At 40.0% G+C, this 21,323-nt stretch overlaps 1 protein-coding gene across 1 annotated transcript; it reads left to right on the top strand.

The window, feature by feature from the left end:
- The first annotated feature begins 2,588 nt into the window (after positions 1 to 2,588).
- KCNV2 (potassium voltage-gated channel modifier subfamily V member 2) lies at positions 2,589 to 13,140 on the top strand. Its single transcript, XM_044657349.1, has 2 exons — positions 2,589 to 3,977; positions 12,859 to 13,140. Exons 1-2 carry the CDS (start codon positions 2,589 to 2,591, stop codon positions 13,138 to 13,140), a joined length of 1,671 nt encoding a protein of 556 aa, XP_044513284.1.
- Positions 13,141 to 21,323: the final 8,183 nt, after the last annotated feature.

Here is a 21,323-nt window from a genome sequence, read left to right as displayed (position 1 = left end):
ATCAAGCCATTCCCCAATTGATAAATGGGCAAGAGACATGAATAGGCAATTTTCAGGTAAAGAAATCAAAAGTATCAATAAGCACATGAGAAAGTGTTCCAAATCTCTAATAATTAGAGAAATGCAAATCAAAACAACTCTGAGGTATCACCTCACACCTAGCAGATTGGCTAAAATGAAAGAAGGGGAGAGTAATGAATGTTGGAGGGGATGTGGCAAAATTGGGACATTAATGCATTGCTGGTGGAGTTGTGAGCTGATCCAGCCATTCTGGCTGGCAATTTGGGATCATGCTCAAGGGGCTATAAAAGAATGCCTGCCCTTTGACCCAGCCATACCATTGTTGGGTTTGTACCCCAAAGAGATCATAGATAAACAGACATGTACAAAAATATTTATAGCTGCGCTTTTTGTGGTGGCAAAAAACTGGAAAAGGAGGGCATGTCCTTCAATTGGGGAATGGCTGAACAAACTGTGGTATATGCGGGTGATGGAATACTATTGCGCTAAAAGGAATAATAAACTGGAGGAGTTCCAGGCGAACTGGAGAGACCTCCGGGATCTGATGCAGAGCGAAAGGAGCAGAGCCAAAAGAACATTGTACACAGAGTCTGATATACTGTGGTAAAATTGAATGTAATGGGCTTCTGTACCAGCAGCAATGCAATGACCCAGGACAATTCTGAGGGATTTATGGTAAAGAATGCTACCCACATTCAGAGGAAGGACTGCAGGAGAGGAAACATATAAGAAAAGCAACTGCTTGAACGCATGGGTCAGGGCGGACATGATTGAGGGTGTGGACTCAAAACTACCACACCAATGCAACCACCAACAATTGGGAAATTGGTCTTGATCAAGGACACATGACAAAACCAGTGGAAAAGTGCGTCGGCCATGGGTGGGGGGAGTGCGGGGGGTGAAGGGGTAAATAGGAGCATGAAACATGTAATCATGTTAAAAATGATTATTAATAAATGTTAAAAAAATAAATAAATAAAAATAAAAGAAGCTACAAGGCAACATTCTACTCTAAAAAAAAAATTATTTGATAACTGTATTTCAATATAATTTATTTCCTTTGTAGCACTACAAATTTTATTCTTTAAAAACATTCTGTTGATATATGTACATGCTATATCATATTACTTGACTTCTTGGGGAGGAGTGGGAGGGATGGGAGAAAAAAGGATAAGCCAGATTTTTGGACATAACTAATGCAGAATAACATATTTATTATGATTTATTACGTACTTATATCAAGTCATATATATTATTGTTATAAATTATATTATATCATATATAAAAATAAAAATATATGGTAACCAAAAAAAACCATTCTGTGCTTGAGTCCATAGACTTCGACACTGTAAAACAGTGGTTGGATTAGGTAGATAGGCAGATAGACCAGTAAGGAGACTACTGAGTCAGTCAGAGCTAAAGGTGGTGAGAGCTCTGTGAGTAGAGAGATGGGGAAAGAAGGGACTGATACAAGATTTGTTGTGGACCCATATAAGTGACAAGACTTAGAAAGTAGTTGGATATAAGGAATGAGATAAAAGGGAAGAACCAAGGATGACTCCAAGGTTGTAAACCTGGGTTCTTGAGAGAATGGTGGTCCCTGCAAAAAGAAATAATTAGAAAGGGGAAAGAGTTTGAGGTATGACATAATATAGCATGACATTTCAAATCCTCCCTCAGAATGACCCTGAGCTCAAGGGATCTGCCTTTGGTATGAGACTACAAAATAGACTAAACAGTCATAAATCAAACAGAATATTTTTCCATTATAATTTCATTTTAACTGGAACTCAGAAACAAAAATGCTCAGTGGAATCCCTTGGGTTAGACATTTCACAGTAAGTGGAGTCAGGGCATCCACGTCAAGTCTAATATAATATAATCTATGATTTAAAAAAAAAAAAGTCCTGCAACAAATAGAGTGAAATCTCCTTTATAAACTTCCCAGGCATAAGGCTCTTTGCCTGAAATAGAAATTAGTTAAAAACAAAATCAGTCTTATAAATATGTTATTACTAATATGGGAATAGCTAATGCTACTTAACATAGCAATAATAATTATAGCTGATAGTTGTCCAGTACTTTAAGATTCTATCAAACACTTTACACTATCAACCACCTATTCCTTAGCAAATTGAATCTTTTCAGAGGACTGAGAGATAGCTTCTGTTTTTATTAGCAATAAGCTCTGCCTTTTTCTCCAGATTATCTGAAACAGATTTAAGGAGAATAATCATTCACGTCACAGGAGGGGGACTAGTGGAAACAGGATAATAGCCTGTAAATCCCTTCCTCTATCCACTCCCAGCACTTGTCAGCAAGATTAGAGCAGTCAACCTCAGTTAACTTGTGTCCAGGCCCCCTGGAGAGCTACTCCACGGCCTTTCCTCAGAGATCTCTAATGGAAGAGTGAGATAATTGGGGCCACCTTGGCTTCTGGGAATATGGAGTTGGATCTAGAGGAGAGGTAAGTGACATACCTCCTTATTTTGGCATTGGGCCCATCGGGGCTCAACGGACAGCTCCAGAAAGCCGGAAAAAAAGCGGTGACGGAAAACTCCAGAATCATGTTGAAACAAAGCCAAAGGAGAGCGTCGTGGAGCAACAAGTCCTGGGACGCAGCAGAGATCAATCCCCAGGAATCTCTCAAAGAAATGGGAGCACAACACCGGAAGAGTATCTGCTCCATTGGGGCAGCCTCTCAGATAAGCCTTCCCCCATGGATGGAGGGCAACTATAACTACTACATTGAGGATGAGGAGGGAGAGGAGTTGGAGGAGTGGGAAAAGGAGCCACCAGAAGAGAACCTACCTGAGGAAACTGAAGTACCCACGAGCGCTCCCAGCACCCTAGGCCCGTCCTCCACGCTGAATGTCAATGTGGGTGGCCAGAGCTACCGCCTGGACTATCGCGAACTGCTCTGCTACCCCAAGACGCGTCTAGGCCGCCTGGCCACTTCCACCAACCGCAGCCGCCAGTTGGGCCTCTGTGACGACTATGTGGCCCAGGCAGACGAGTACTTCTTCGACCGCGACCCGGCTGTCTTCCAGCTGGTCTACAACTTCTACGCCTCCGGAGTACTGCTGGTGCGGGATGAGCTGTGTCCACGCAGCTTCCTGGAGGAACTGGGCTACTGGGGAGTCCGGCTCAAGTATACCCCGCGCTGCTGCCGCATCTGCTTCGAGGAGCGGCGGGATGAGTTGAGCGAGCAGCTCAAGATCCAGCGGGAGCTGCGCGCCCAGGCCCAGGTGGAGGAAGCCGAGGAGCTCTTCCGAGACATGCGCTACTATGGGCCGCTACGCCGCCGCCTCTGGAACCTCATGGAGAAGCCTTTCTCCTCAGTGGCAGCCAAGGTAATAGCCGTCGCTTCCAGCTTCTTCGTACTCATCTCTGTCGTGGCGCTGGCCCTCAACAGCGTAGAGGAGATGCAGCACCAGTCAGAGGAGGGCATGGGCGGCGGGGACCCGCGCCCCATCCTGGAGCACGTGGAGATGATCTGCATCGCCTTCTTCACCCTGGAGTACCTGCTGCGCCTCGCGTCCACACCTGACCTGCGACGCTTCGCTCGCAGTGCACTCAACCTCGTGGACCTCATTGCTATCCTGCCCCTCTACTTGCAGCTGCTGCTGGAGAGCTTCATGGGTGAGGACCACGCCGGTGGCAAGGGCTCGCCCAGGGAGCATGACATCGAGACCGTGGGCTGCGTGGGCAAGGTGGGACAGGTCCTGCGCATCATGCGCCTCATGCGGATTTTCCGTATCCTCAAGCTGGCTCGCCACTCCACAGGGCTGCGGGCCTTCGGCTTCACGCTGCGCCAGTGCTACCAACAGGTGGGCTGCCTCTTTCTCTTTATCGCCATGGGCATCTTTGCCTTCTCAGCCGCTGTCTACTCGGTGGAGCACGACGTAGTGGGCACCAACTTCACCAGCATCCCTCATGCCTGGTGGTGGGCTGCTGTAAGTAGATGCCTTTGTTCCTTTTCTGTGGGGCTTATTTCTTCCTTTGCCCTTATCTCCCTGATTCATTACATCATGAACCCTGAAAGGGACTTTAGTCCACCCTTACCCTGACCCAACTTTACAAATGGAGAATAGGAGCCTCAGAAGTTAAAAGACTTGCTGGTGTCACAAAGCTAGTAAGAATAGAAGCAGGACTTGAATCCCTCAGCATTCTGTCCACCATGTCACCCTCCTTTTCACCTTTCAGTAGTTAAGCCTTCACACCCTGTGCTTCTGTCATCAACCTCTGTAACTCTTTTCTTTCAACCACTAGCCTCTTTCTGAAGCTCTCCTACCTTTCTCTACCCTGGTATTCTAGCAGTAGCTTTCAGGGTTTTTGCTAATCAAGTAGACTTTGGACCACATCCAGGATATTTGTTTCCATTCTGGAGGCTAAGTTTTAGGGAAGAAAAAAAAAGGATTGATAAATTGGTGAATCTACAAAGAAGGGTGACCAAAGCGATATGGTTCCTCAAAATCATGCCATATAAAGATTATTTGAAGGAGTTGAAGATATTTAGTTTGAAAAGGAGAAGTGGGGACAGCATATGATATTCTTTGAGTATTTGAGGGGCTATCATAGGAATGATGGATTAAATTAATTGATCTTGGAGAATAAAATGAAGAGTTGAAGTGCAAGGTTGCAGAAGCAGATTTCAGCTCAAGGTAAAGGAAGGGAATAAAGAAGGGAAGATATAAGCATTTATTAAGTGCCTATATATGTGCCAGGCATTGTGTTATGCACTTTTTTAAACCTTTGCCTTTCATCTTAGAATCAATATTGTATTTTGATTCCAAGGCAGAAGAGTGGTAAGAGCTAGGGAATGGGGCTTAAGTGACTTCTCCAGGGTCACACAACTAAGAAGTATCTGAAGCCACATTTGAACCCAGGACCTCCTGTCTCTAGGCCCAGCTCTCAATCCACTGAGCCACCTAGCTGCTTCTGTTAAGCACAATTCTCATAACAACATGTATAAGGTAGGTGCCATTATCCCCATTTTACAGATGAGGAAACCTAAGTAAGCAGAGTTTAAGTGACTTGACCAGTGCCACACAAGTAAAGTGAATATCTGAGACTGGATTTGAATTCAAGTCTTCAAGCATTTTATCTTCTGTGCCATCTAGTTACCTCTAAAGGAAATATATATTTATACTGGTCCAAATGTAGAAAAGTTAACTTATATAGAAGGCAAGTGGAGACCCCATCACTAGAGGACTTCAAGTAGAGACTGGATCATTTATCAAGGATGTTGTAGATTGGACCTGTTCAAGTACAAGCTTAACATCTGACTTCTGAAATCCCTTTCAAATCTGAGATGCTATGTCTAGGGTTCCAGTCATTTGTTATAGATTGGGTTTTTATGATGATAGAATCATAGATTTAGATCTAGAAGGAACTTTAGAGGCCTCATTTTATAAATGAGGAAACTAAACCAAAAGCCAGGTAGTAAAAATGGCAGAGCTGGGATTCACACCCAGGTCTTCCAACTCTATCCAAATCCAACACTTTCCCCACTGTATTGAACTGCCTTTCCTATCTTGTCTTTGTTCTCAAATCTAGATTTATTTTTTAATATCTTAACACATAAATCTTTAACTTATTTTTGGTCTATACCTTTGGTTTCCTTTGAGTATAATGAGCTATCTCCTGGAAATACTTGAAGGCACTAAAAGTAACTTACCCATAACTTACCCATAGTACCACAGCCAGAATGTGTTGGAAAGAAGCCTCAATCCCAGAGTTTCCTTACTCCAAGCTCAGCTCTCTATCCATTATGCCAAGTTGCCTATCATTTTCCTTAACAGCAGTAACTAAAAACACAGAAATCATGGCTTGTGGAGCAACTTTGCTGGGGGGCTGGGTTTTTTTTTTTTTGCCACAATCCACCCACCCCACCCCACCCTCATCAGGGGTACAATGTTGCTAAGCTATCTATTCTGAACAAATGTGCTTTCATTGGTCCACATCACATAGTCACACATTTCTCTAGGGCTGTAGTTCTTTCATGCCAAATAATCAAAAGTCTTCACTATAGAAGATAAACTATAAATTGAATCCATGAAATATGACTTGACCCTTCCCAAATATCATTTACTTTACAGGATATGGAGAAGAAAGAGAAAGCAGTATCATTCAGTTATGAAATGCAGAGCAGTAAAGGGCAAAGATTCCATTCATCAAAAGAAATAAAATGCCACCTTTAAGATAAAATTGAATTTGGAAGCATGATGAATGCATTCAAAATATAAAATCTTGAGACTGATCCCACTGCCATAGATAAATATGCAGAGGTATATTCCCTCTGCCTATACAATTCAACCACCAACCCCATACCTTCTAATTCTGCTTGATTCTTATTCTGACTTTCCATAATCTTCATAGATGATTCACCCATTATATTGGATCCCACAAGCAACATATGAAAATCACTGCCATTACTTTTTAAAGTTACTATTTAAAAATTTGATAGCTTCTACTTTTATGCCACAATCATTTCTAGATGTATCACTCCAAATCCTGGTTTTGAATCCTCCCTTGTAACAAAAAAAAATGGTTAAGCAAAACCAAGAAACACCTTAAGTGCATCTGACAGTGAAATATTCTTTACTTTGAATCTCTCTTCTAAGAGGAAAGAGGTAAGGAAGCGTCATTGTTATCCAGGGCCAAGATTGGTCATTAACAATTACTTAGTTTTTCTTTTGAGTTCTCTTGCCATTTACATTATTGTAGGCATTTGTATATACACTTCTTGGTTCTGCTAACTTCCCCCTGCATCAATTCATACAAATTTTCTCATGTTTCTTAGAATTCCTCATGTTGATCAATTATTACTGTATAATAATCCATTATTTTTCTATAGAACAGTTTGTCCATCCATTCCCCATTTGGTCTTCTGATTCTACACCAAGGTTAGTCCTTTTACTTGGTAGATGTAGGTGCACATAGAGATAGAGGAGAGGAACTTTATAAGGTCATACAATTCATCCTTATGATGGCAGAACAAAGTATTCATCAATAGGTATTTGTTTGCTAAGAACCACACTTAAATGGATAGGCTAATCCCAGATAGGTGTTTTTCTTAAAGATCCATTTCCCCTTCCCATAGGTGTCATAACATCCCTTGGGAACTCATTTCAGACAGATGAGGGCAATTCTCCTTTATTTCCAGGAGATTCCCACACACCAATTATCTAAATCCTTCATGTGTGGATATTTGCATATATACTGATGCAGTGAGATAGAAGACAGAATCTTCTCCCATGAAGTGAAGAAAATTCATCTCAAGCTGACCATTAAAGATTGAGTCTTCATTCCCCCTGTGATAGTCAATAAGCTGTTAACATCCAGTCCTGATGACTTCATTTCCCTCTTCTCAACAGGATGTACCAAATGTAACCTTGAAAATGCTGTACATTCAAAGGTCCTATTCTTTCCCATTCATTAGAACTGACATGTCAATTAAACTGAATGAGTCATTTGTATTAATCATTATCCCAAATATCCCTAGTTTAGGTCTATTATAGGAGTCAGGATCTGACAGTACTCTGAGTCATTCTGTTTGCATAGGTAGAATCAATGGGTCTAATACATAGACATTCCAGATGAAATCTGCCTGATCAGGATAAGACTCTTAATTTTCAGGATAAGACTAAGGAAATAAATGCCGAATCTGGGAACAAATTGTTGCCCCAAACAAGTAAGCATTTCTACCAGTATATGCTGGAGAAGGATATAGGTTAAATGGGTCCTTTAATGAAATCTTAGAATCTTAAAATATTATACTTGGAAGAAGTCTTAAAAATCTTCTAGTCCTCATTTTAAAGATGAGTAAATGGAGACCCACCATCCTATATTTTGACAAGAAATCATTTTCCTGTTGGATACCTTTGAAGTCCCCTCCTATCTTCCCTCTTTTGTCAGCTATGGATTTCTAAAGAGAGCAGTGTTGGGGTGCTGTCCTCAGGCATTAGAAAAGCTACCAAATATAATAATGTTCCTTTCTCCTACTACCTTAGTGGAATGAAAAGACATGTCATGTAGTCACAAGTATATTTCCCCAGGGTTGCAGTTGTTTAATATATATTCACCTGTAGGGGAGAGGAATTAATCAATTTGTCTATTTTACTTTATTGGACTTAGAGGCCCTAAGGCATAGTGAATTGAGAGCTGACTTAGAAGAAGAGAAGACTGGGTTTCAAGTTGTACCTCTCATACATACCAGATGTAGGATCCTGGCCAATTCACTTGAATTCTCAGAGTTCTAGGCAACTTTCTAGGCTTAGAAGTTGAAGAAAAAGCCCTCTGCCTCCATTGACAGAGGGTGTTTTCTCATTTTTCAGTGAAACCACAGGCCCAATCTATATCCCTATTTTACTTATATAAATTAAATAATAATTACCAGCCAAAAAAACTAAAATGGAAAGAATTGAGGCTCATCAAGAAGAGACCCAAGAACACAATGGTGTCCCTTTTCCCCCTCTTCATTCCATCCTCCTCATTGGACTTTTTGAGTAGCCAGAAAAATAAGCCATGGTTTTTAGCTGCTCCAGAAATTATTGTGATCTTTGGGTGACATGGATAAATGACATAGTTTTTTGTTGTTTCTATTTGTTTTTTAAGAAGAATGCAATATATACAGCAAAGCTTTAAATCTAAGTCTTCTTTATGTGTATGGTTTTATCCTATGTGGCATTTTTGTTTGGTCAGTCTCTTTTCATTTTTTAATAGAAAAATACATAAAGGAAATACTTCCTTCCTTTGGGTGGAGGGACAATGAATCGTGTTTGTGGGATGTTAGACTAATAGATTTGATTGAGGTGTCTGATTTTGCTCAATTGTTCTTTGTTATAAGAGGAAACTCAGTGGGGGAGAGATAGTGAGAAGTACCGGTGATTTTTCAGTCCATAACATTATTTATTTTTCTTTGTTCTATTGATTTTTTAATTACATGTAGAAACAATTTACAATTGTTTTCTGATATTTTATGATTCAGATTCTCTCCTCCCCCCTTCCTCCTCAAGGCAATAAATAGTCTGATGTAGGATATGCCAGTACTTTCATGCAATACATATTTCCACATTCCCCATGTCAAGACTGAAGATATATCACATATACAATAAAAAACTCATAAAGGAAATAAAGTGAAGGATGGTGTGCTTTGATCTGCAATCAGATTCCAACAGTTCCTTCTTTAGCTGTGGATAGTGTTTTGTTGTGTTTTTTTCATCATGAGACCTTGGGGTTATCTTGGAACCTTGTTTTGCCAATAATGGTTTAGTCCACAGTTGATCATCGCACAATATTTCTGTTACTGAAAATTCTGTTCTCTTCTTTCTGCTCACTTCACTTTGTATCAGTTCATATAAGTCTTCCCAGGTTTTTCTGAACTCTTCCTGTTCATCATTTCTTATAACCATATACCACAGCTTGTTTAGCCATTCTTCCCTCAATTTATGGGCACCCTCTCAGTTTCCAATTCTTTGCCACTACAAAAAGCACTGCCAAAATATTTTTGTACTAGTAGGTCCTTTTCCCTTATCACTGATCTCTTTGAGATACAGATCCAGCAGTGATAGTACTGGGTCAAATGGCATACATAGTTTTATGGTCCTTTGGGCATCTATAACATTTTTAAAAGACAAAAGGGCCACACAATGAAACTATTTATTAGGACCTAGCAGAGTAAATACATCATAGAAACTGAATATGACCACGTTACATTAATGATCCCTTCCTCCCCCCCCTTGCCAAAATCCTCATATATGAGCAGTGCACAAAAGTGCATGTTCCCAAAATATATAGTGTTCTCTTTATGGATGTTTTTTAAAGTATATTCTGGTATCCTGAAGAATAAATAATGGAGAATAATGAATTCATCATTTTAAAATGCCTTATTCATCAATGGGCCTAAAGATCCCCGAGGTGGCACTATGATCATTGGATCATAGAGTTAAAGATGAAGGGAACTATAAAGGTTATTGTACCCAACTCCCTTGTTTGACAGGAGGAAATTGAGACCTGACTTGGACCCAATTCCTCTGACTCCAAAACCAGTGCTCCCTACACTACTCTGTATATAACATCTGTCTTTGCTTTTCCTCATCTCAGGAAATAGCCTACTGTTCCCCTTTGGGGAATAAGTAATCTCTTCCAGGATGCATGTGATATGACTGTAAGAGAGAAGTTTTTAAGCACTTTTTGTCTGTCATGGGGCCTTTAAATAATCTGGTGAAGCCAATGGACCCTTTCTTAGAACAGTATTTTCATGCCAACATTTGTAATTGAAGAAAATGCTAAATTTCAGTTAGATGTTGGTAAAAATAAAGATATAATTTTTTTGGCATCCAAGTTCACAGATGCTCTAAAATTTATCTAAGGACTCCTTGGCTAAGAATCCATGCTATAAGGAAATTAAATTTGTATTTTAACAAACATATTAGAATTTATTACATGGAAGTAAGTATCATTTCCTTCAGAATAATCACGCCAGAAGCTATATATTTATTCTATTAAGGCATGTCTTTTAGGAGATTGACCATATCCTGGGGTACACCCAGTGAATATTCTTAGTGAGGGCAAATCATTGTGGTTGGAGGGTAGATTTGATTGAAATTATCAAAAGTGACTTGGAGAAATTTCTAGTCAATAATGTGGATATAATATCCAGAAATGTCTATAGTTCATTTCTGGAGCTTCATTTCTAAATCTTAACCTTAGCAAGAATCAATTTGGATGGCCCAGGCAAGAAAGGCATCTCTAAAATTTATCATGAAAATAAATCATTTTTAAAAATTAATTAAGTGGGTAATAAAGCTAGGCAATGCCACTTGGGGGTTAAAGAAAAAGAGATGTGTAACTATAAAATAATTATATGGATTTATGAGTGGGTAAGCTCATAAACTCTCCTCCAAGGTAGTTCCAAAAATGTCCTTAGCAATGAATGACAACATCATGAAAGTAAGTTTATAGCCTTTCAAGGTGACTACTTTGAAGGAGATAACACCTATTTGCATGTTTAAGGCCTGGTATACTTGTTCTAAAAATTCAAACACCAAAAGTGTCACTACTTGTATTTATAAATGGCCCTCAGGTGATAGAGAAGCAAGCATGCTCATCAAAGGAATGAGCCATCAGCCTTCAGAAAATAGTTTATCCTTGACTTCCCTCTATATAGGAAAACAAAAATTGTTTTGCTTTTATTGTGCAAGAACTCTGAATTTGGCCACCTTAATGCTATGGAACAAAATTGCATTTTTGTCCTATGTATAATTCTCAATTGGCCAGGATTTACTTTCTGATGCACATCTGGTAAACTGCCAGAAGAAGGCCACATTCCTACTTAGGGGACAAATAAGTTAAGGAAAATATGTGAATTTTAAACAAAATCATGAATTCCCATTTTATGGGGTGATTTAGCTGCTATCAGGACCAGGCAGCCAGTTTTCTCAGGGTCTTAGAATGGATCTCAGAAAAGTTGGCCCAAATCCCAGACCCAGCTCCTGCTTACCCAAGAATTCACCCTGTGGAATCATTTGGAGCCAGCTCTGAGCCTTCATTTCTAAATCTCAACCTCGGTGAGAATCATATTGGATGGCTCACAAGAGAAAGGATTTGTTCTGTGGAGAGGAGAAAAAAGAAATTATGCATAGCCTAGAATATCTGAGCCTAAGTCAAAGTGAAGGAGCTGATAAAATCATAACCATAAAATGGTCTCTAACTATCTGGAAAATGCAGACTATACACAAATAAAGTGAAGGATTACAAATTAATTATTAAAGAGTTCTCGTGCACTACCTACTCCAGCCCTCTGTAAAATGAGGCCACAAGTGAAGCTAGAAAGGGCTCTAGAAGCAAAGTATTTTGCCCTCACTATAGACATATTAAATATTAATTTGGAAAGTAGATAGATAAGCTTTTGAGGAAAGATAGAGCTAATGAGAGTTGTACTATCTTTGATGGAAGACAGCTAGGTGGATCAGTGGACCACAGCATTGAGACTGGAGTCAGAAAATTATAAATTCATTTCAGTTGCTTCCAAATCTTCATTAATCCATTTGGACTTTTCTTGGCAAAGATAGAGGAGTAGTTTGCCATTTACTCCTCCAATTCATTTTATAGATGAGGAACTGAAGCAAAGTTAAATGACTTTCCCAAGGTCACATAGCTAGGAAGTATCTGGAGTCAGATTTAAACTCATGAAGTTGAGTCTCCTTGATTCCAAACCCATCTTTCTCATCATTTCACCACCTGGCTGCCCTGGAGTCAGGAGGACCCGAGTTCAAATATGACCTCAGATACTTAACTAGTTGTATGATCCAATTTGCCTTAATCCACTGGAGAAGGAAATAGCAAAGCACTGCAGTGTCTTTGCCAAGAAAACCCAGTGGACAGTATCGACATGCTATTGTCCGTGAGGTCACAAAATGTTGGTCACGATTGAACAAAAACAACACTATCTGTTGCATACCAGATCCAGACATTAATTACATATCTCTGTCCTTTTCCTTCATATGTCATGCTTCTGAATAATTTATAGTAATTACGGTATCGGGCATATATAGGGTTTTGTGGCTTTCAAGGCATTTTGTGGTACAATGCTGTGGTACAAATACATAGGCTGGGAGTCAGGGGGTCTAGATTCAACTACTGCCTCTATCTCTTACTAACTGTATAACCTTGAGCCAACTATTTCATCTCTCTAGGTTTCAGTTTTTTCATTTGTAAAACAAGAGACTTAGACTAGATGACTACTATGGTTCCCTTCCTACTATAAATCTATACTCCATATCCAAATCTCCTTAGTGGATAACTTCACTTCTCTGTTTCTTTTTCCTCTAGGTGAGCATATCCACAGTAGGCTATGGAGACATATATCCAGAAACTCACCTAGGCAGGCTTTTTGCTTTCCTCTGCATAGCCTTTGGAATCATCCTAAATGGGATGCCCATCTCTATTCTCTACAACAAGTTCTCTGATTACTACAGCAAACTGAAGGCCTATGAGTACACTGCTGTAAGGAGGGAAAGAGGAAAGGTCCACTTTACTAAAAGAGCTGTGAAGAAAATGTCTGAATGTCTAACGAGAAGCATCACCCATCGGATTCCAAGGGAAGGGAATTAAAATTCCCCTAGGGAAATCTCTGCCATGATGGACTTTATCTTTCAAGTTACCATCTTGAAAAGCCCAAAAGAGACTGACAAGAAAATAGGAAATCAGTTTCAGAAGATGCAATGACCTGTTCATTTTGGCCTCATTTCTTCCTCTGTAAAATGGAGAGTTTGGACTAGATGAACATTCATCATAAAGTCCCTTCCAGCTCTAGCAATCAATGGCACTGAATCATCTCTGGGAGCCCCTTTAGGGCCCAACTCTATTATATATTTTATCTTGTCCTCTATAGTACCTAGCACAATGCTTACCCAGTAGATGATCAATAAATACTTATGGAATGCGATGGAGTGGAATTGAAGAGGTTAAATTTATCCTTTGGGGAAAAAAGCACCTTTATTTTATGTTTTAGATACTGTTTTGATTCTAAGGCAGAAGAGCAATAAGGACTAGGCAATGATGGTTAAGTGACTTGCCCAGGGACATATAGCTAGGAAGTGTCTGAGGTCAGGACCCAAGACCTCCTGTCAGGGTCTGGCTCTCAATCCACTGAGCCACCCAGCGGCCCCTAGTTAATTTTATTCTAGGAAAAACATTTCTAATCTTTAGGACTCATTATTATTTTAAACTCTTTTTTATCTCAGAATCAATATTAAGGATGGGTTCTAAGAAGTGTGGTAAGGGCTAGGCAGCTGGGTTTAAGTGACTTGCCAAGGGTCCCATAAGCTAGGAAGTGTCTGAGGTCAGATTTGAACCTAGGATCTCCTGTTCCCAGGCTTGGGTCTCTTATCCATTGAGCTACCTCACTACCCTAGAACTCACTTTTTGAACAGGCTTTGTATCAGCTGGGTCTCTCAAAGTAAGGCTTAAGTGTATAGAATTGAAAAGGACTTTAAGGTCATTCTTTCAAAGATTCTTTCCCTCAAAATCTATACTTGTTCCTAGAGGGACTACAGGCACCCTCCTCTTCCACTTTAGATTCAGACTAAACTATAGGATTATCATGGTAACTTTGGCAAAGTCAAAGCCTAGGCCAAAGGAGTTAAACCAGTCTCAGATAAAAAAAAAAATTTTTTTTCACATAAAGCTTGTCTTCTCACCAAGGATGGAAATGGAGAAGGGTTAGTATGATAGAGAGGCTTTCTCTTTCTAATTTGATTCCTTTCTATCTTGCTCCAAAAACATATTGCTATTCGAAGATGGCTCCTTCTCAACTATTCCTCCTTCTCCTAAACCCATTTCCCCAGAAATCAAGATTATATTTACTTGGGTCAAGTAGAGAGAACATTTATTTGGATACAGTACTTGCTTTACTAATAATTAAGATAGCCAACATCAAGAAAATGTCCTAGGCAAGCTTTGAAAATTGTTCTCCCCTGCATTTCTATGTTGTGATCCTTGTGTGTGACTCTCCATGAGAGATCATTGAATCTTTGTCATAACCCATCTAATTTGGATTTTGACAAATCAACTAAATGCCTCAGAAGTACTGTTCCATAGTGAATAGAAAACTGGTCTTCGATTCAGGAAGATCTGAATTCAGAGCCATCACTAACCTGCAAAGGTTGAGGGGGATTCTTTACCAGGAGTTTTCTATGCCAATGAAATCACAAGTCTATACCAAAAAACCTACATGGATCAGAGAGCAAACCGAAATCCATCTTTAACTTGAAGCAGTGATTCTTAACAGTGTGTGTGTGTGTGTGTGTGTGTGTGTGTGTGGTGGTGGTGGTGGTGGTGGTGGTGACTTGGGCTGTGGGGTGGTTCTGGGGATAGAGTATCAAGCCTGAAGTCAGGAAGGCTGCTCTTCCCGAGTTCAAATCTGGCCTCAGACACATACTAGCTGTGTAACCCTGGGCAAGTCATGTCACCCTGTCTGCCTCAGTTTCCTCATCTATAAAAATGATCTGAAGAAGCAAATGGCAAGCCACTCCAGTATCTTTGCCAAGAAAACCCCAAAATGGGGTCAAAAAGAGTCAGATACAATTGAAAATGACTTGAACAACAATAAGCGTGTGATGTACCCCTTTGACATCCTGGTAAAGATGATGGGCTCCTCTGAATAATTTGGTTTGTTTTTTAAATCACAATAGAAGAAAATGCCAAATTTTAATTATAGGTTAGTGAAAATAAAGATCTAATTTTTTCCCATCCAAATTCACAGACTTCCTCAACTCTATCAATGATCCCCTGATTTAGAAGCTTAGAGAGCTGGCTGAAAAGAAGTGACTAAGAAATCACACAACTAGTAAACATCAAAATCTAGATTTGAATCCAGAATGTTCATCTAGCGCTCTACCTACTATTATATAATTCTGCATCTCAATTAAAAAATATGCCTTTATATAAAGTAACATTAAAAATGAGCCCCACTTATGGCCCCATTGTTTACCTGAGTCCCAGGCATATAGAATATAGAGAATCCAAAAGAATAGAAGTTTCATAAGGGAAGGATTTAATAAGGGAAGCATGTAATAAATATATGTTAAATAAAGGAATTTACTTACCATTCAGTAAGCATAACTGGTCAGTATTGATCACTATGATCTGAGGGTAATTTGCTAGATAAGCTGCACTTGCCTTTCTTTTATATTAATACCAGGCCCACTTGGTTCATTTCTATGGCAACTTAATTGCTAGAGCACCCAAGTCCTGCAGCCATTTCTTCAAAGGATCCACTTATGAGCAGAATTCTAAAAACCCAAATAAAGCCACAGGTATACTTGGTCAATGGAGATTTATCACTACTATCACCAAGTAATCGTCTTATGAATTTGAATTTGACCCCATGCCAGATGTGATCATAAAAAATGGCAGTCATTATTGTACAGGACTGCAGCGAAGCTCACAGAATCACTGGCAGAGCATCTAGTCCTTCCAAAAATATGCTGGAGATATATCTGTGTGTGAGTGTATAAGCAGTCTTCCTTCTCCCTTCCCTCCCTCCCTCTCCACCCCTCATCCATCCTTTAGGCTACTAGCCTTCCCATAATGAATTCTCTGGGGAGGATGAACATTTTTATTAAGTGCTAGCTGGGGTTGTTAAGTGAAACAAGGGATGGAAAATGTTCAGGACCAGATTCCCAGGCTTTGGCTCATTATCAGTCACCACCACCCTCTTTCTTGGTGAGATAAAGATATTATCAACCAGTTTCTTCCTTGGGATTAAATTGAGTGGGGACCGAGAAGCTGTTTTAGAAACAGAAAATTTCCCCTATCACTGGAGAAGCCATCTAAAAAACAATTAGTCCGGTGCATTCTGTGATCACCTCCCACAAAAATCAAAAAATCTCCCAAAGAAGGGTGGCATAGTGGGAAAAGTACTTGATTTGGAGTAAATTGCTCTGGGCTCCGCTACTTACTAGTTGTGTGATGCAGACAAGTCCTTCATATCTTTGGGCCTCAGCTTACTCATCTGTAAACTAAGAATGTTAGACTAGGACCTAGTCACTAGGTTATTTCTCAAGTTAATCTATGTTCTGCTCTGTTGTCAATAGTAGGACACCAGACAGACCTAGCTTGTACCCCTTTGCTAGGTTTCTACAACAGGCTTATAAAATTCCATAAAGAAGTTGGTGAGAGCCCATAGTTTGCTACTATCCCCATCACTGCCAATGAATTTACTCAAAGCAATATGGCACCGATGATGTCACACTCTTTGGCTCTCACTGAGGAGGTAGATAAATAGTGACTGTCCTGTGATCCTGGCCCTGACCCAGAAACTGGGATGTGTTTCCACGATAGCACATACAGTCATGGGATTACTGATCCTATCTCTGGAAGGGACTTTAACAGATTACCTGGTCCCACACCAGTTCCTCAAACAGGTAAGTTATTAACTTCTTTTCCCACAGGCAACTGGAGCCTGAAAAGTATGTATTCAAGGGCACATAGCCTAGAGTAAGATATGGCTTAGAGATTAGAAGTTAGGGCTTTCCCTTTAACTTCTGACCATGGTACTCTGATGATATTACTTGCCAGACACTCCAAACCAGATTCCAGAGACCATATTTTAGAGGGGCAAAATAACCCCTTTTGAAACTCTTCTTCTAAGACTGAGTTGCACTGATTGATGAGAGCCTACTATACCCACTCTATTCCTGACTCCCTCCATCCATTCTTCAAACTTATCCCCTTTCCACCATTTGCTTTGGGAACAGTCACTAAATTAACACAACCATTGCTTCTGGAAAGAACATGTAAACTGACTACTCCATGGCTTCAGTTACCATCTTTGTGACTTCCCAGACCAAAACATCCTTCCCTAGCCACCTTATATGTTATCTTCCACTACTTTAGTGGAAGCCCTTTGAGGGCAGGGACTCTGACTTTCATATGTGTATCCCCAGCCCTTAGCACTGTACTTGGCACATAGTAAACATTTAATAAGAAATACTTTTTCATAGATTCATTGATTCATTAATCCATTAGTACAGGGCTCTTTTAACTCTCTCTAGAAGTCAGCTATCCTTCTGATGTCACCCCCCAAAAATTACATTATTTCAATGCCATAATTATTTGGCTATTGCTTTCATTCAATGAGAAGAGCTAAACGTTTTGAGGACACCTTACCTAGAGAAATTAAAACTTGCTGTTGGAGGAAGAGGATTATGTTTTTCTGTCTTTTGAGAGATGAATCAGTTCACAACCTGGTGAATATATGAGAGGGGGATGCCACAGAATACAGAGGGGAGAGCAGTTCTCCCTCATCTCCTCCAAAAGCTTTGATCCCATCTGTCACTTCTTTCTGTTTTCATAACTAGCATAGGGTGAGAGTGTGAAACCAGGACTAGGGTCTGCAGAATCAGTCTCTCAGGGAGCTGCTCAGACCTACAAGGGAAGGGAGGGTGGGAAAACCCAAACATTTAAAGCCCCATAACCTGACCCCTTTCTTACTACCTCTTCCTCCAGGCCATTTATCTCATTAAAACATAAGAGTGCTCATGGGATTGTTAGGAAGGGGGACCAATCTCATTTTTCACACCCTTTGGAAATTAAAAGTCTTTTCTGAAAATAAATTGCTTTGCTCTTTGAAGCAGTTAAGGAAAGAAGGGAGTTATTCATGGAGGAGTAAAAGAAGCAGAGGCAGGGAGGCAGAGAAAACATGGAGGAAATACAGAGCAGAGATTGAAATAAGAATTAGGGAGAGACAAAGAGGGGGAAAGACAAAAGTGGAGGAAGAGAAGCAAAAAATAGGAAAAAGTGAAAGTGTGAAAAGGCATATGGCTTTATCATTGTGTTATTGGCATTTCCTACATAGACCTTTTGTTCATATTAATTTAGTATGATAGGCACCTTAGATATCATCTAGTCCAATCCCTTCACTTTACAGATAAGGATACTGAAAGGGTTAAATAATTTGCCTAAGGTCTCATAGATGTGGTAAGTGGCAGAGCTGGGATTTGAACCCAAGTCTTCTGACCAAAAATTCAGGACTCTGGTTGAAGGTGGAGAGAGGGAAAGTGAAAGAGAAAGACAGTGGGGAAGGAAGCAGGAGGAGGACAAAGCAACAAAAGTGGTCAGTCAAGGGCAAAGCAGATTTTTAGCAAATAAGTTCTATTGCCAAGGCCCTGATTTTGGATTGCCCTTTCAGAAGGATCTGCAAGAAGTGGATAGTGAAGTTTCTGGACAGGAAAGAGAGTGTGAAAAGCTTCTAAGCTAGGGTTACAAAGTTCAATGGAAAAGATTCAGAATCTGGAGTCAGAAAACATGGGGTCCAATTCTAGCTCCTGCTACTCTCTCCAACATATTGGTTACTCTTTCTCAGTCTCCCCTCATTGGGCTAGAAGGGAGAATCAGCTTTTACTTATTGCTCTACATTGTACCCTCCTGAAACTCTACAACCATCAGTCTTCTTTTCTTTGGAATGTAACACCATCTGCTTACATCATCTGGTCATTGTCATCTGCCAGCCTTCAAGGCTTTCTCCCACCTTTCTCACAAACCTTAGAACCTGGCTCATCATCTGCCTTTTCATGTTTCATCCTTGGTGACTTCAATATGATTTCTTACAGGCATTCTATCCTCCAAGTTCATCAATGACCTCATTACCCCCACACCTCTAATGAACTCCATCTCCACATTACCTCAGCAGTAAACAAGGATGATTATACTTTAGAGCTCACTATTATTTGAAATTGTTCCAACTCCAAGATCGTGAATTCTGAAATTCTCTTCTATGATCAGAACAGCCCATCTGTCCATATTGCCTCTGTCCTCTTGATTTTGGCTTTTGTCTTCTCAACCTCCTATCTTTTGAGCTCTCCATGTTCAATCTGTCCATCATATCTGTGTTCTACTTTTTCTTTCCTATTTTCACGGTCTTGGCCATGGATGAAGTTAGATATTTTAACAAGGGACTGTACTTCCTCTTTGATTAGCTTTTCTTCTTGTCTTTACTCTCTTCCTCAAGCTAATAACCAAATGCCAGCAATCCCCCAATCTGCCTTATCCCCATCCCCAAGCTGCCTGGGGAAGTTAACAAACTATGCTGACAGTCATGCTTTCTAAACTCAACTAGAGCATAATTGATACAAAACAATCTTTTTATTCTTCTCTGCGCCTTTTCTAAACCTTCTCTCTTCTCAAGATCTCAAACTCTTCCCCCAAATCCTCTCTTGGCAAATGACCTCATCCCACTCTATGGAAAAGATTAAAGTAATCTTTTGTGAAGTCTCTCATCTTCCATTCTTCATAAAAAATCTCTTCCTTAATTCACTCATCCTCTCTTTCTTTGCTCTACACTTAGAAGATAACGTTGGCTGCTTCCTTATCACTTTAATGAATTTTGACTCCCTTGGATCCTGGAAGACCTGGTTTGGAGGTTGAAATTATAATTCTGGTTTGAAGAGTTCTGGTTCAGGTGGGGAGGCACAGGTCAGCAGCAGGAAACCAATGATGAGATGATCTGGATAAGTGGATGGGTAGGATATGTAACTAAATATTATTATCCCATTCATCCTGAACTGTGGTCCTGTGGCTTCTTTGAGCCTCTTATTATTGCCCCCAGATTTTTAAAAATCTTTTTTCCATTGTTCCCAGCTTTCTTCAACATCTTCAATTTGTTCATCACTTTATTGCTGACATTGCTGTTCCAGTATCATACTGTTTTCATATTCATTCTCTATTTTCCATTAATGTTTCTATCTTCTAAACACGTCTTTCAAAAAAATCAAATCTCTTATATTAATATGCTAAAGACAGACTCTATCTTACTCCCAGCACCATCTTTCATGACTCAAATATTCCAATGGAACCATGATTTCATTGATGTGGGTATTCCCTGAAGTGATTCAACTCACAAACCATCCATATATGCTCAACTTGTGAGACTCTTATCTATGTCTTCCCATAGGTCAAGCCAATATATTAATGTGTTAGGAGCCTTCCCCAAGTTCTTATATTGCTGCTGGGTTACCAGTGGAACAAACGTGCTATCAATCAATAATCCCTCCCTCTTCATATATGCATGAGCCATCCTTTGCCTTGGCCCTACATTTCTCTAACAATATCCTTTATACCACTTCTGTATCATTCCCAATTAGACTTCTTGAGGCCTATATATTATCATAACCAGGTCACAGAATCATAGGATCATAAATTTTGAGCTAGAAAGGCTTTAAAAGCCAAAGATTCCAATTCCCTCACTTTATAGATGAGGAAACAGGCAAATAGAGTTTAATCACTTGCCCAGAGTCACATAAGTGTCTGAGACTAAGGCTAAACCAGGCCTTCATGACTCCAAGTTCACTGTTCCCTCTACTAGATTATTATGCCTCAATCTATAATAATATTATTGGGAGGGGGCAAATGGGGGGTAGTATAAAAAAGAGTGAGAAAATTAAAGTTGTTTTCCATCCAGTTTATATTCCAAAAGAAATGCCATATTTACTTTCTGAGACAAATCAATGAAATAGAGCAATGAATTTGTTTTTCTTATTTAACCTTGAACATTAAAGAAGCTTGCCACCTGTTTAGAATGAAATCAGATCACCTGGGATTCAAGGTCTCTCATCTGCGTCAATGCACAGGGGTGGGTCTCTCTAACTTAAAGGAAAGTGGTGAATGGCTGAGCTTTTCAGACCTGCTAGACTGGCTTAAGTCTTGCCTCTGATTTCTTAGAACCTCTGGGTCAAAGTCACCCTTCACTCTGACCCCCAGCCCCAGTAACCAGGGCTACTACACTTTGCAGAATA

The sequence above is a fragment of the Gracilinanus agilis genome, chromosome 1 (genome assembly GCF_016433145.1).
Source record: "Gracilinanus agilis isolate LMUSP501 chromosome 1, AgileGrace, whole genome shotgun sequence".
Lineage (NCBI taxonomy): Eukaryota > Metazoa > Chordata > Mammalia > Didelphimorphia > Didelphidae > Gracilinanus > Gracilinanus agilis.
This window is presented reverse-complemented; position numbering and strand designations above follow the sequence as displayed.

Coding starts and splice junctions, on each gene's coding strand:
- KCNV2 (XM_044657349.1), top strand. CDS start 2,589: ATGTTGAAACAAAGCCAAAGGAGAGCGTCGTGGAGCAACAAGTCCTGG. Junction 3,978..12,858: donor ATGCCTGGTGGTGGGCTGCT/GTAAGTAGATGC, acceptor TTTTTCCTCTAG/GTGAGCATATCCACAGTAGG.